The sequence below is a fragment of the Dipodomys merriami genome, unplaced genomic scaffold (assembly GCF_024711535.1).
Source record: "Dipodomys merriami isolate MVZ:Mamm:240054 unplaced genomic scaffold, mDipMer1.0.p SCAF_36, whole genome shotgun sequence".
NCBI classification, from domain to species: Eukaryota; Metazoa; Chordata; class Mammalia; order Rodentia; family Heteromyidae; genus Dipodomys; species Dipodomys merriami.
This window is the reverse complement of record NW_027205159.1, coordinates 4,573,971-4,589,291: the sequence shown is the minus strand read 5'-3', so window position 1 is coordinate 4,589,291 and position 15,321 is coordinate 4,573,971. Positions and strand designations below refer to the sequence as shown.

The following is a 15,321-nucleotide window of genomic DNA, read 5'->3' as shown; positions in this document are numbered from 1 at the left end:
TTTCCTCCTCTTCTTTCTTCTTCTTCCTCCTTTGTCTATGTTTCTTTTCTTTCTTTCCCTCCCTTCCAGTGATTTTTTTTTCTAAATTCTGAGATGGGTCTTCTGTGTTGCCCGGGCTAGTGGGATGAAGTAGTCATCATCTCCCTCAGCTTTTTGAGGAGCTGAGAGTACAGCTACTCAACTATCATATTTCACTCATGGCCAAAGGACGTTATTATATATTCCATCCCAGAGTTTCTGGGAATGGATCTTCAGCAGCCATTCTGACAGATATGTCATCTGATCAGCAGAACAGCTATGGTCCTGCTTGGGACACCTTCTTCATCCTACACCCCCTCCCCTCCTCCCCCCCCCCCCCCCAGATCCCAGGCAGTCACCCTGCGATCTCGATTCAAGCTGTTCTCTTTCCTGATGCTTTCTCTCAAGCTGTGCCGGCGACGGATCAGAATCTCCTTGGCTTGCCGCTCACTTGTATCAGTGGTCAGATTGTGTCTGTTGTATGACAAAGTCTGGAACAAAAATGCATACGTGATACTTTACCCAAAGACTGACCATTTCCCCTCAAATTCTAAAACTTGACAGCGTTTCTTCGGATTTGCCCCTCTGTGTGGCACTTACAACCTGTATGCAGAGCAACACATAAAATAAAACAAAACAAAATTAAAAGCAGTTTGAAGAGCCTGGATTCTGGTTCCAGCTCTGCCATTGACATAGCAATGTTTCTGAGCCAAGTGTTTCATTCTATAAATGAGTTGGCTAAATAAATACCATCAAAAGTTAAAAAAAAATCAAAAGTAAAACAGGTGAACCATTTCAAAATATTGAAAGAATGCATTCTTTCATAAAAATCAGTGTGATTTTTATAGAAGAGTAAAATAACTAAACTCCATCCAAGGCTCTGCCTGCCTCAAACTGCCTTGTCCTGGTCATTACCCATTATTGGTAGGCAGAAAAAAACATAGGTCATTCTCATCTGAATTGGGATTACTGATATCACACCAACAATGCTGAGCCACATGGTGGTGCCCTGCTCTTGAAATCACTTCAACACTTGTGCTTTTTTCCACTGAGCTCTCACACTGACCGGCTGCTGTTGCCACCGGCAATGATCACATCCCAGAACACTTTCCAAACGAGGCCCGTCCATGTCATCATTTTTAATTGTATAAATTATGTAGAAATTGAATTTTCTAAAATAAACTATAAATTAGTAATTAAGCTTATTTCCTAAAATAAATCATAATTAGTAATTAAGTTAATAAACTATATAAAATTGTGTTTCCCAAAATAAATCATAAGTAGTAATTAAGTTTATTTCCTAACAGAACTGGCAGAAAGCTGTGTCCTTGCAGAGAGATGCAAAGGTTACATAGTATAAGATTTGATTTCTGCCTTGAGCAGGTTTACTTACCAAATTGGACCTCTTAGGCTAAGAAAATACTGCAAAAGCATGGAAGTGCTAATGTAAGTTACTCCAAAGTAATGTAAGTTTCAAAGGACAGGGCTGGAGTGGAGGGTGTAATGTGGTAATTGCTCAGAGAAATTAACAATTGGAGTCTCTGCCCCATGTGATAAGAAGAAGGACCATAAGCAAGTGGAGAGAGAAAAGAAGGAAAAGACAAGGAAAACAAGAGGAGGCAACAGAAAAAAGGGGGAGAGGAGGAAGGAGAGAAGAGAAAAGGAGAAGACCATAAACTTCAAGAACGGAGGGCATCTGTGGAAAGTGAGTGAAGCAGGTAGAGATAAGGTTGGGTGATGGGGAGCTTGGAAATAGACACGCAATTCAGAATGAGTTTATCCTGGAAGCCACAACTGTTGTTTTGTTGATTGACTTTAGGAGAGTACTGCCAATAAAAGGGGGGAAAATACACAATTTTAATATTGAGCTTCAGTTACATATTTTTATAACTACGTTGTCCTTTTCATGAAGTTAAAGTTAGCTCCCTGACACTCATCTGGGAAACAGAGATGGCAAAATTCATAATGCATTTTTTTTAGAAAGAACAAAAGTGAAGTTTCTGCAAACAGCATGCAAATGTCTTGAATATTTTCTGAAATTAAAAAATTGTGGTCTAATTGTAAGTTGTGCTACACGTTTGTTGTTTCTGTAACTTCAAGTGCTCCTTGGACATTTTAGATACAGGTGTTTGACTAAATATGTAATGTACAAATACATTCTCCAAGACTGAATCTTCTTTTCCTTCCTTCAATATTGATTAATATGGAAGAAATAATACACTTCATAAATTCCAATTCATTGCTTTTTGCTTATGTCAATTATACTTTGGGGTTGGACTAAAAAACCCATCATTTATCCAAGGTCCTCATCTAAAAAGTTTATGACATTTCATTTCATTTGTCTTAGTTGTGTGACACATTTGGAATTATATTTGTATAAGGCATGAATAAAAGGGAATTAGAGAGAAGGGCAGACTGGGGGTTATGATAAGATGGGGTGCAATAACAAAGATCAGAGAGAAGAGAAGGCAGCTGGTATGGTGGGACCACTGAGGTGAATACAACAATGGGACCTCCAACTATAACAAAAAGTTAAAGCATATTTTGAGCCAAGTATTTTTACACAAGTACTTTGGGAAAGAAATGATTCTTACGCGCTGGCGGATTTGATATAGATTCCTTGATAAGATTTCTCGAATTTCATCCATTTCACCAGGTGTGAGCTTTCTTATTTTTTCTTCCCGGCAATCACTGTGAACGTTTACACAAAGAATATTTCAACTTTCATCATATATTACATTCATTGATTTTTCTATATTAGAGCCACAGACCATTTTTCTTTGGTGGGGCGGGGGATTAGAAGGGGAATCTTTGTTCAGCAGAACTTGGTTACTGAAGTGAGGAAAATGTTTTAAAAGACTTAGGATATGTTCTTTGGTTATACAGGTATGGAAATTAATGACAATAATGGAAGAAGAAGAAGAAAAGAAAAGCCTAGCACTTGAGCTCGACACCAGTGCCTCATACCTGAAATCCTAGCTCCTCAGGAGACTGAGATCTGAAAGTTTAAAATTTGAAGTCATCCTGGGCATGCGTGCGCGCGTGCGCGCGCGCGCGCGCGCACACACACACACACACACACACACACACACACAAATAGCCATGACATTCTACCTGCAAAATAACCAGACTAGACATGAGCAGGCAAGCTAAGCAAGTACAAGACCCTGAGACCAAGCCCTGGGGGTTGTAAAAATGGGTAAGTAAATAAATACATAACTAGCACATGGAAGTTACTCAATACTTTAAATACTTCAATACTTTAGGTCAATCAACTTGAAGTACTGGGATTACAGGTGTGTACCACCATGCCTGGCTTCTCATGCTGTTATTTTTTTTTTTAAAGAAGGAACATTAAAGCAATAATCACCTGGCTATTTCTGACACTATATAAAATAACAGAAGTTTTTTCAACACAAATTTAATTAGCTGCATTTTCTAAGAATTTTATCTTTTTAAATAGTTCATTCCAAATATTTGCAAGCACACTATGTATAAAATGTGTGCAAAGACAGTCAATCCTTTATATCCAAAGATTCCATATTTGTAGCTCTACTGGTGACAACCCCACATCATACTTGTAGCACATGACAGCCATTCCGAGATGCAATGAATGGCAAAACATTTTCCCCAACGATGAATAGGGTGACATCCTACTTTTTTATTTCTTCTTGTTTTCATTCTATAAATAATGTCCTTTTCACACTCGATTGGTGAGATGGTTCTCACATTTTTATGCTGCTTATTAGTAGCTACACTGCTTAAAGTGGCTCTGTTCTGTCTTAAAACACAGGCAGGCCACGGTGAGCTTCAGTATGACCCCTAGGAGCAACACTTTTGTTTGCTTGTTTTGTTTTGTTTTTTTTGAGTTACTGGGGTATAAACTCAACATTTTCACTCGAGGTTGGCACTGTACCACTTGAGCAACAGTACCACTTCTGACTTTTTCTGAGTTGTTTATTGAGATAAGAGTCTCTTGGACTTTCCTGCCCAAGCTATCTTCAAGCTGTGGTCCTCAGAGCTCAGCCTCCTGAGGAGTTAGGATAAAAAGTATGAGCCACTGGCCACTGGAGTTTCTTCAGCTCAACATGAACTGAATGCAATGTATCTTGATCAGTGTTACTGCTTCCATAATCTCCCCCCATCTCTTTCAATCCACTCCTCCCTCTCAAATTCCCAGGTTCCATTTTCATATATTTCTACACTGAATGTTGTAACAGTATTTGCCCACTCTTGATCTCTCTGTCAAATAAGAAGTTATGGTGGAAATAAAAATATTTTGAATTAGAATGTGGTTAAAATACAACACACCAAATCTGTGTTAAAGAAATGTGAAAAAGGAAATATTTTAGCCTTAAATGCTACTATTAGAAAAAAAACCACTGGGCTGAAAATCAATCATCTAAGTGCCATGCCATGAAGTTGCAAAAAGAAACAATAAATTAAATTCACAAAGAATGGAAAATGTGTAAAGTCAATAAGTCTATAATTGAAAACTACAAGACTATATGACTTCATTTAACCTTTAAGTAGGAAATAATGCATGATTTAAGTTAATCCTTTCAGACATTAAAAAACAAGATAAATTACCACATCAATCAAATGAAGAGTCTAACTTTGAGTCTAAACCTGACAAAGATATTTGTAAGAAAAGAAAAAAGTATAATTTCCCAAACACTCCTATTGAAAGAGCTGATTATCAGAGTGAATAAACTATAGAAGTCATTTTATACTTAATACTATGTGATGGTTACAAATAGAAGGATAAGAAATTTATCAGGATGTTTGTATAATTTTAGTGATATCAGAGGATGTACTCTTTAAGGAAATGATTATAATGAATAATGGTGAATGTTCTATTTTTGAAGATGTATGACTTTAAATCATTGTGCCAGAAACACCGTAATGCAATATAGATATAGATCTCTCACAACCTTTACCACAACAAGCATATAATAATACCAGAATATTATATAATGAGTATCAATTAAATTACTGGTAGACAAATTATTTTTAAAGTACTTCACACAAAGTATGCTCTCATACAAGAAAGAAATCACAGCCAAAGAGGTAAAACAAATGGAAAATTAAGAAAACATTTATAGTTTACATATTGTTTTGTTATTGAATTTTCTCTCTTGTTAATTTATCAGTTATACTATTTTACTTCTTTAACTACTCTTCTCAGTGTTTACTATGGGTTATAACATTAATCATTAACTTATGAGGTTCAAAAAAGAAATTACTATTTACACGCTTTTAAGAGAACACAAAGATTTTGGCACAATATTTCCCAATTAAGTTATTATTGGTGTTTTTATTTTTTATTTATTTTTTGTCGGTCATGGGGCTTGAACTCTGGACCTGGGCAGTGTCCCTCAACTCTTCAGCTCAAGGCTAACACTCTACACATGAGCCACAGTGCCACTTCGGTTTTCTGAGTGGTTTATTGGAAATAAGAGTCTCAAGAACTTTCATGCCCAGGATAGCTTTGAACTGAGATCCTCAGATCTCAGCTTCCTGAATAACTAGGATGACAGGTGTGAGCCACCAGCGCCCGGCTTGGTGTTGTATTTTTATGGACAACTAAATATCCCCAGTCATTGTTATTTAATACAACTAACATTCATTTAGATTTTCCCAAATACTTTAGCTTTACCATCAATCATGTTACCTCTTTCTCTTTCTCTAAACTGCTGTGTAAGAGAACTCTGATTGAATTTCCTTGATGTTCATTTCAGGGCGATGCCTCTCATTTGTTTGAAGCTACTTTTAATAGTTACTTTTGAAAGATATTTTAACAGGGTATAAAACACTACATTTCTAATTATATCCTTCCAAGATTTTGAAGATACCCCTAATTCCTGCTGCTTTTGTTGAAAATCAATTATCATGTGGTGTTTTTTTTTAATGTTGAAGAAAACGGATACATTTTTCCTCTTGGGGATGTTTAATATTTCCCTTTTAGGATTCAGCTGTTTTATACATCAGGTATTTAGGTTTGGTGAATGTTTTATCTAATTTGCTTGATGTTTGTCACAATTTTTGTCTTTGATCATCTTGAGAAGTTCTCAGTCATTATTTCTTAAGATATTTATTCTGACTGCTTCTCTCTTGGTGTCTCCTGAACATTTTTTCACTAAAAGCCATACATTATTTCATTAGCCATATTTCAATCTCTTTGCTTCACTTTGTGCTTTCATTTCATTCTAATCTATTTTCAAGTTGGTCCATTCTCTCTTCAACAGTTCAGTTCTCCTGCTGTTATATCAATTCATGTATTTCAGCTAAATAACTACATTTCAGATCTCTTCTCTTCCTTTCTTTCTTCCTTTCTTTCTTTCTTTTCTTCCTTTCTTCCTTTCTTCCTTTGTTAGTTTCCTCCCTCCCTCCCTTCCTTCCTCCCTCCCTCCCTCCCTCCCTCCCTCCCTCCCTTTCTTCCTTTCTTTCTTTCTTTCTTTCTTTCTTTCTTTCTTTCTTTCTTTCTTTCTTTCTTTCTTTCTTTCTTTCCTTCCTTCTTTCTTTTTTTCTTTCTTTTTTGCCAGTCCTGGGCTTGAACTCACCACCTGGGCACTGTCCCTGTGTCTCATTGTGCTCAAGGCTAGCGCTCTACCACTTGAGCCACAGGACTACTTCCAGCTTTTTCTGGGTAGTTTATTGAAGATAAGAGTCTCATGGACTCTTCTTCCTGGGATGGTTTCAAACCATGATCCTCAGATCTCAGCCTCCCAAGTAACTAGTCTTACAGATGTGAGCCACAGGTTGGCCGGCTCAAATCTCTTTTTTATTAAAATGATCTCTCATAATATCAGTGTCTATCTGATAATGCAATCATCTGAATTCTTTTGTACCATGTATAATTGTTTGGCCTCTCATTTGTTTCCATTTATAAATCACATTTTCTTATTTACTCATGTATTTGAAACATTTTATTGTTTTATAAGCATTAGTTATATAAAATCATAAAGGAATTTTATGGCTCCTAATAACCTTATTTTCTTCAACATGGAATTTAAATTCACTTTTTCAAGCATTTGGTATTGGTATAATAGGAATATGAAATGGCTTTGACAGCCTCAGGCTGAGGACTTTGGTAATAACCAAACACTGGCCACAAGAGTTGACTTTTGGTAGATCCTGAATTTCAATCATTTTTTTCAAAGTTAATCAATGTGTCAAACTTCCATTTAGTTCTTAGACTCTAGGACATGGCTGTAACTAATGAGAGGTCCAGGCAAAATTAGGTCCTCAATGCCAATTTTATTTCTTCAGTCTTCCCTGTTCTCTTGTCTCTTGTCTAAGAAATTCCTCACTGCCCTGGTATTCTTCATTTTAAACAATATTTCCCCCATTTTCTAGTTGTATTTAGAAGATGGATTGTAGCATCTTCTCAATTCAGTACATATGTCAGAAATACAATTTCTGCTGCATGCCAGTAGCTCACACCTGTAATCCTAGCTACACAGTAGGCTGAGTTCTGAAGATCATGGTTCAAAGCCAGCCCAGGCAGGAATGTCTGTGAGACTCTTATGTCCAATAAACCACCAGCAAATTGGAAGGGGCACTGTGGCTTAAGTGGTAGAGTGCTAGCCTTGAGCTGAGTTGCTGAGGGACAGTGCCCAGGCCCAGAGTTCAAGCCCCAAGACCGACAAAAAAAATACAATTTTTTTTTACCTTCCCTTTTGTTTCTATTTTTGTTTTTAGAGAAACTATTTTGGGAAAGGTAGAATTGTCATTATGCCCTCTATTTGTACAACTATGAACATAGACATTTTGTGTGTGCGTGTGTGTGTGTGTGTGTGTGTGTGTGTGTGTGTGTGTGTGTGTGTGTTATCTTTATGCTGTTCCTGAAGTTTGTACTCAGGGCCTGGGTGGTGCTATCCCTGAGCTTTTTTTGCTCAAGGCTAGTGCTCTACCACTTTTTTTCCCCATTTCAAATATTTTAGTGGTTGACTGAACTTAAGAGTCTCATGGACTTTCCTACCTGGCTAGCTTCAAACCATGATACTCAGATCTCAGCCTCCTGAGTAGCTAGGATTACAAGAGTGTGCCATTGATGACCAACTTAACTTAATGCAGTACCCTGAACCTTTGACTTTATTCTCCTTTCTTCCAAAAAGAACTATAACACAGGGAAACACTGAGATTGCATTCATCTGAAAATGGGAAAACTGGATAATAGAGTTGTTTTTTGATGTGACTACAAGCATGAGAAAGACCAGAGAAAATGTTTAAGCTTGAATAAACTTTACCAATCAAGTTAAACCTACTCTCATTCTCTGTTACAGAAACACTCAGAGAAAGAGATGGGCCAGCTCAAGCTCATACAGTTAGTTCGAGGCTCTCATACAGGTCCGAGGCTCTAAGCCAGTCACCTGAAAGCTCAACTCACTGCTGTTTCTAATGCTGTTTCTATATTGCCATGCTGACCTTTCCCTCTTGCTATTCTGGATCATATAAACTCCCATAGTTTTTATAGGAGACTTACAAATCCTAGTTAAAAACCATGGTTATAGTTGGATATTTTGTGTCATTTTCTCATCTGTCACTTTAACTTCCCCCTAGGTAACATTTTAATTGCTTGAAATTTCCTTTAAAGGAGCTTCAAGCCTGTTTAATTAGCAGTAGAAGAATCAGCGGGAGCCTGTAATTCCTATCACTGTCCTAAACAGAGAAGGAATGATGTTTACGCAAAGAAATAACATCCCCTGCTGATTGCTGCACAATTGCTTCTTCCATTGACTGTTGAGGGACTTGAGAAGTCACCTCAAGAGCCTGGGTCTTTACCTCCTTTTCCTTAAAGGAAACAGATGAGATCAGTGGGTCTCTATCCTGGCTAAAGAACTTTTTGGACTGGAAGATTGTTTTCAATTGCACAGAGGATGCATGGGGTCCACAGGAACTTTCAGATATACCTATTCCTGGGCCTCAGCCCCAGAGATTTTGATTTAACTGGCCTGGAATCAGGCATCTGCATTCTTTAACTTTTCCCAAATGTTTCTATGTAATGCACAGTTGAGATGTTCGCTACCCCCAAGCCTTCAGCTAGGGCTCTGTGAAAAGTCTGTGAGAACACGGCTGCCATTATTCCATGCATATGGATAGCAGCAAGTGTGACGCACCTTCTAATATTCCAATCCCAGTGTTGTATGAGGGGTATTGAAATGTCATAAAGCATAAACATCCTAAGTGTGCATGTATTTTCTGACTAGTCCATTTCAAGATGGCATAACACAAAACATAACATAATATACATAGTCTGAGGCTATGGAGAATTTTAACAAAATTCTCCATCTACTATGAGATAATACGTAAAAACTCTAGGACATAGATCAATTTATATTATTATGGCTGCTCTCAAGAGACTATTAATGTAGGTTTATAAACAATATAATTAGTAACAGTTATAAATTAAAGTACTATGATAATAAAAGGCTAGCTTTAATTTGCAAAGCCATACTTACTTTAGAGATGCAAAAGAAGGGACAGTACTTATCATCCCTGTCTCTGCCATCTCAATGGCGTGTTTTATTTCAAGCTTCTTATACAGGGACACAATGCTGGACTTAGGTTGGTTTTCCCGAATCAAAAGCTTCCGAAGATATCTGTCATCAAACTTCTTAAACCTATAAGTCAAAATTGAAAATATTGAATACCGCACTGATAAAGAAAACCCTCCAAGGTAGAAACACAGTCACAGAATTTAATTAGTTTGATCATAGTGTGTATTTGTACATAGCATACCTAAAATGTGTGAATATATAATATAAATGCTATATATCTGTATAAGCATATGTACACATATGTGTTGAGACATTTTTAAATAGGGCCCTAGACCATAGATCTAATACTAGTTAAATTTACATATATTTCTCCCTTTGTCATTTCTTTACCTGCACATTCAGCCAAGCTACTCAAAGTGTTATTAATCCTTATCAATATCAACATCTCCAATTCCCTTCCTGTGCTTTTTGAATGTTCATATATCAGGGACTTGTCTGATATATGAACTCCACTGAGGATATTGTCATGAAGGTCATCAATGGACCCCACAATGGAAATACAATAGCTAGCTATTATTCCTGTCTTTCCTAAAGCCACCTGTTAAATACATTGTCACCATTTGGCTTCCAGTGCACCATGCTCCCCTCCGATCCTCAATACCCCTTTCTCAGCTTCTTTTGTTGGTCTTTGTTCTTCTTCTGACCCATGAGTATAGGAGTTCTCTGCCAGTCTTTTATCTTCTTCTCCATATCAATGACTCCAGAATTTGTCTCTCTAGCTCCAATATTCTCTTTGAATCCCTGGCCATGAACATCTAGCTATCTACTCAACTCCTAACATGCTTGCAAAGATGATAGGCAATTGACCCTATCTTCTCCCATTCTCCACTAATGATGACTTCTCTAGGTCAGAAACTATGATACCATCTTTAGTCCTTCTTTCGTGTTCCATGTTATGGTTTGCATTGTATCCCATGACCAACAGTCAATGCTTAATCCCTAACACATCAGCATGTGACTATACTTGGAAACATCATCTGGCCAATGCAATTAAGATGACATCATCAGGGTGGGCTCCAATCCAACATGACCATTTGGACAGAGACCATTTGGACAGAGACATGTGCAGAGTAAAAGCAACAGGTAGTCAGGAAGAAGACTGCCATCTGCATGTGAAATAAAAAAGCATAAACAGATTCTCACAGCCCTCAAGGAAGCCAACCATGTGGCACCTTGCTCTTTGACTGCAGACCCCCAGAACATTAAGAAACTCATTGCTTTTGATTAAGCTACCTACCATGTGAAGCTTGTTATAGAAGCCTGGGGAGACAACATTCTGTATCAGCAGTTTCTGTTGGTTCTACCATCAAACTACATGCAAAACCCAACCACCTCTCACGCTCTCACCCTGGTCCAATAGTTGGTCCTCTCTCATGGAATCTTTGCATGAAATGAGGCACTGAATTACTCTCTTTCTGTTGCATATTCTCATGGCAGATGCCAGAAGATTCCTGTTAAAAAGTCACCCAAAGCCAGGCACCGGTGGTTCATGCCTGTAATCCTAGCTACTTAGGAGGCTGAGATCTGAGGATCATGGTTCAAAGCCAACCCTGAGCAGGAAAGTCCAAGAGACTCTTTTCTCCAATAAGCGATCAGAAAACAGGAAGTAGTTCTGTGGCTCAAGTGGTAGAGCACTGGCCTTGAGCTGAAGAGCTGAGGGACAGCACCCAGGCCCAGAGTTCAAACCCCACAACTCACACACACACACACACACACACACACACACACACACACACACACACACACACACACACACACACACGTCAGTCAAATAATGTAGTTTCTGCTTCTCACCTGAATACAAGCACCATAGACCATAAGACCCTGCACAGTGTGCATCTGCACCTCCTTAGCACAGTGCTCCTTTTCCTCAGGTGAAGACTCTCATATCCATCCTGCCTTAGATAGTTGTCACCTGTGCCTTTCTACTCACTATTACTTTATAGACACCTTCAGGACTCATGTGTACATCTCCTTTAAGTCTCCTCTCAATGGTAATTTTCTCTAAACAGGATTTCCCATCCCTCTTGTTAAAACTTACACATCTTCCTCCACTCTGCATCCTTTCTCACTTCCCATATCTATTTTAAAATATAGTAATTATCACTTTATGACACAATCCATAACTGACTTATTCATGTAATGTTCTGTCCCTTTGCACTAGAATATAAAATCTATATGTATAAGAATCATTTTTGTCTCTTATTCATGATTGCCAGGGAGCTTAGTACTCTGTGAGCTTTTGTAGAAGATGGCTTCCAATGACTCCCTACGTCCAACTCTTCTGCCATGTTACTCCAGCAATGTCTTTGTACCATGGCATAGGTGACTACCTACCTTGATCCAAGGCATAGGCTCAGTAATAGTCTTTTTGGATGAAAGAAGAGGCCTAAAGTGGGCTTTCTACCTGGAGCCTTCACGCAGCGCTTCCAACATCATCATGAGAGAGCATAGAGTACCATGGACAAAGGTGAGCATCATCCCAGTCACTTCAGATAAAGCCAGGTAGAATCATGTGACTCCCACCTGCATGCAGCATGAGCAAGACTTACCCATATCAGCCTAGTCTCATATGGTGACTCATAGCTTCTTGCCTTATGGACTCTACTAATCCAGGCTGCTATTTGGAGCAACTACTTCTGGGATTGTTTATTATGCAATCTTATCGTGCCAATAAATAAGTGAAACAGCATGCAATAAATATTTGTTGAGAAAGAAAGAAGTATATTGCAGAGGTCATATGGGCATACCTGTCCCATGAAAGAAACCAATGTTCTCTCACATTCTTGGCACTGGTCCTTGGTTCTAAATACCAGAGGACTCTGAATAGCTCTAAGCCATCCCTGATTTGCTTTGGTGTTGACTGGCCACTACACTGAAGACTGAGCCTACTGTTTCTTGTGTTTATTTTGAATTTCATGTTAGGATCATTGAGCTAGGATTCTCAACGACAACACATCTTAAAACTTCCTTTACTGCTATTTTTGTTTTAGCTTTTTTTTTTTTTTTTACTAGAGATAAGTAAAAGGAAGAGTAAACATAAATGACAAGAATATCTGATCTTTTTGTTGTACGGATTTGTTTCCTTTCTTTGCTTTATTCCCACCCCCATCTATTTCTCTGCCAAGATACACATAGGTGTTCTTTTTCACCATCATTAGGTTTCTTTGGGCTGAATCTGAGAAATGTCACCCTGTATTATCTTTCATCCCATTCCTGAAGGATCAAATGCCTCAAGAATCCTCTGCCAAGAATATGGCATAAAGATAAAAAAAAAAAACCAAAATGGGGCTGGGAAGGTGGCTCAGTGGTAGAGTGCTTGCCTTGCATGCATGAAGCCCTGGGTTCGATTCCTCAGCACCACATAAGCAAAAAGAAAAAAGCCAGAAGTAGCACTGTGGCTCAAGTGGTAGAGCACTAGCCTTGAGCTGAAGAGCTGAGGGACAGTGCCCAGGCCCAGAGTTCAAGCCCCACCCCCCCCCAAAAAAAACCCCAAAAGATGCCCAACATACTTAAAGCAATCACTTCCCACTGAATGCTATTGTTAGCCCATCAAGATTATATAATCTTAGAGATGTAATCTGTATGTTACTGATTTTTAAAAGGGCCTGTGACTGCACTCCAACCCGCAAATTATAAATTTATATGGGAATCAGCCATGAAAATCTATAAGTGCTTATGGATTATTACATGAAGCACATCCATTGTTGAGACAAATGTTAAAGAATAACTTGCCTTTCAGAAATAAGCCAAAAGCTGGCTCTGTCATCTTTAGCACCCATGGTCCAATTAGCCTGGCTACCTTAAAAGTTCTGCCAGGGTCAGTCAGGGATTCCAGAAGTAGTGACCATGACCTGAGAGATAAAGCCAGAGGAGTCAAAGTGCCTCTGACATTCCTCCACCTAAATTCCAGATAAGACCCACAAGATCATAGTGCTGACCTCTCCTCCTTCCTCCCAGAGTGTACAGGCAGTTGACATGATCCACATGCCTACTGATGTCTATGCTCTTCTACACTCTGGAGGCAGAAAAGTGGTATGAATGTGGAGCCCTTCACTTTTGTAAGAAAACATGCTGGTTTGCTAACATTTCTCACTCATCACTTTGGAAAAGGACTTACAGGGCTCTAGAGAAAATAAAAATGTGGTTGGGCTGGTCACCAATGGCTACTCAGGAGGCTGAGCTCTGAGGGTCAAGGTTTGAAGCCAACCCAAGCATGAATGTCCATGAGACTCTTATCTCCAATTAATCATACCCCCCTCTGCAAAAAACTAAAGTAGAGCTGTGGTTCAAGTAGTAAAGCTCTATCCCTGAGCACAAAAGTCCAGGGACAATGACCAGGTACCCTGAGTTCAAGCCCAGGACACGGTGTGTGTGTGTGTGTGTGTGTGTGTGTGTGTGTGTGTGTGTGTGTGTGTGTGTGTGTGTGTGTGGTGTGTGTGTGTGTGTGTGTGTGTGTGTGTGTGTATGTGTGTGTGTGTGTTTGAGTTGAAAGGGAGAGTTAGGTGGAAAAGAAGTATAACAAAAGTGATTGGAGAGTAGGGAAGAAAGTCTGGTTCACTGGCATGGCACAGACAAAGACTCCTCTGGGTTCTACATGTGCAAGGTCAAAGGATGCAAATCAAGATTGGGTAGAGCCACGAGGTAGACATGTGAGGATGTCAGGTTTACTTCCAGATAAGTTAATGTTTCCCAAGAAAAATGGTTATGTTTTTCAGATATTTTTGCAATGTAGATTTCAGTTTGTTTTATGACCTTATTCTCCCACGTGGCTTACTGGATTTTCTCCCTACACGTAAAATATCCTTCCCTTTTTATGAAATAATGTTGAGCCTGAGGTAATTTTCCATATTAGTTAGGAGTGTTGCAAACCTTATAAAATTTGCTCTGGCATTAAAATACTTTTATAGATCATTGTATTCCTTATGGGTCTCTGTCTCTCTGTCTGTCTGTCTGTCTGTCTGTCTGTCTGTCTGTCTGTCTGTCTGTCTGTCTCTCTCTCTCTCTCACACACACACACACACACACACACACACACACACACACCCTTTCTGGTACACACACACACACACACACACACACACACACACACAATAGCCCCATTTACTATGTAACTATTATTTGTCTTTGTTATGTTACAATTTTAGCAATGGAAATCTGTTTATGTAGCCCAGTACCATATCACCTATGTAAGCAAATCAAAGCACTCAAAAATTCTTCTCTCATGTTAAATGGCATAGACTGGAAAGTTGGCCAACTTCATATAAATCAGTGTTTGGGGGAATCATTTGTTAAGGAGAGAGAAGGGAAGAGAAAGGAAGGGAAGGGAAAAGGGAAAGGGAAGGGGAAAATCCTACAAATACACTCTAGAAGTAGTTATTGTGTCTTAGGGAACAAATAAATGATGTTTACTTCAAAAGTCTTGCCTAGCCAGTAATATGTTCATCAAATTTAAGCCTTAAGAATGTATGTATGTTATTTCTTCTAGTTTATTTATATCCTCCAGACCATTGTTTGACCCAGCCTCTCAGAATGTGTGGCAAAATAGTCCATAATGGAGTCCTCAGTCTTAGACTGTGTTTCTTTTGCATCAAGGCATAGCCATATAACTAAGTGCTGGCCATGCAATATAAGTGGAAAAATTGTGTGAAAGCTTCTGATAACCTTATTTAGAAGGCAGGTAACATATTTCTTCCATTTCTTTGTTATCTTTTCTTCTTCATGAAGCCTCGAATTGCAG

The 15,321-nt window shown here is 38.6% G+C and overlaps 1 protein-coding gene across 1 annotated transcript in view; it reads right to left on the bottom strand.

Moving 5' to 3' along the window:
• Slc9a2 (solute carrier family 9 member A2) overlaps window positions 1–15,321 on the bottom strand; it is a 115,411-nt gene that overhangs the window by 10,760 nt on the left and 89,330 nt on the right. Inside the window, exons 8-10 of the mRNA XM_069988611.1 lie at window positions 9,483–9,644; window positions 2,613–2,709; window positions 378–509 (exon numbers count right to left, since the gene is read on the bottom strand). Coding sequence (XP_069844712.1) covers window positions 378–509; window positions 2,613–2,709; window positions 9,483–9,644 — 391 coding nt within the window. The remainder of the gene's footprint in view (window positions 1–377; window positions 510–2,612; window positions 2,710–9,482; window positions 9,645–15,321) is intronic.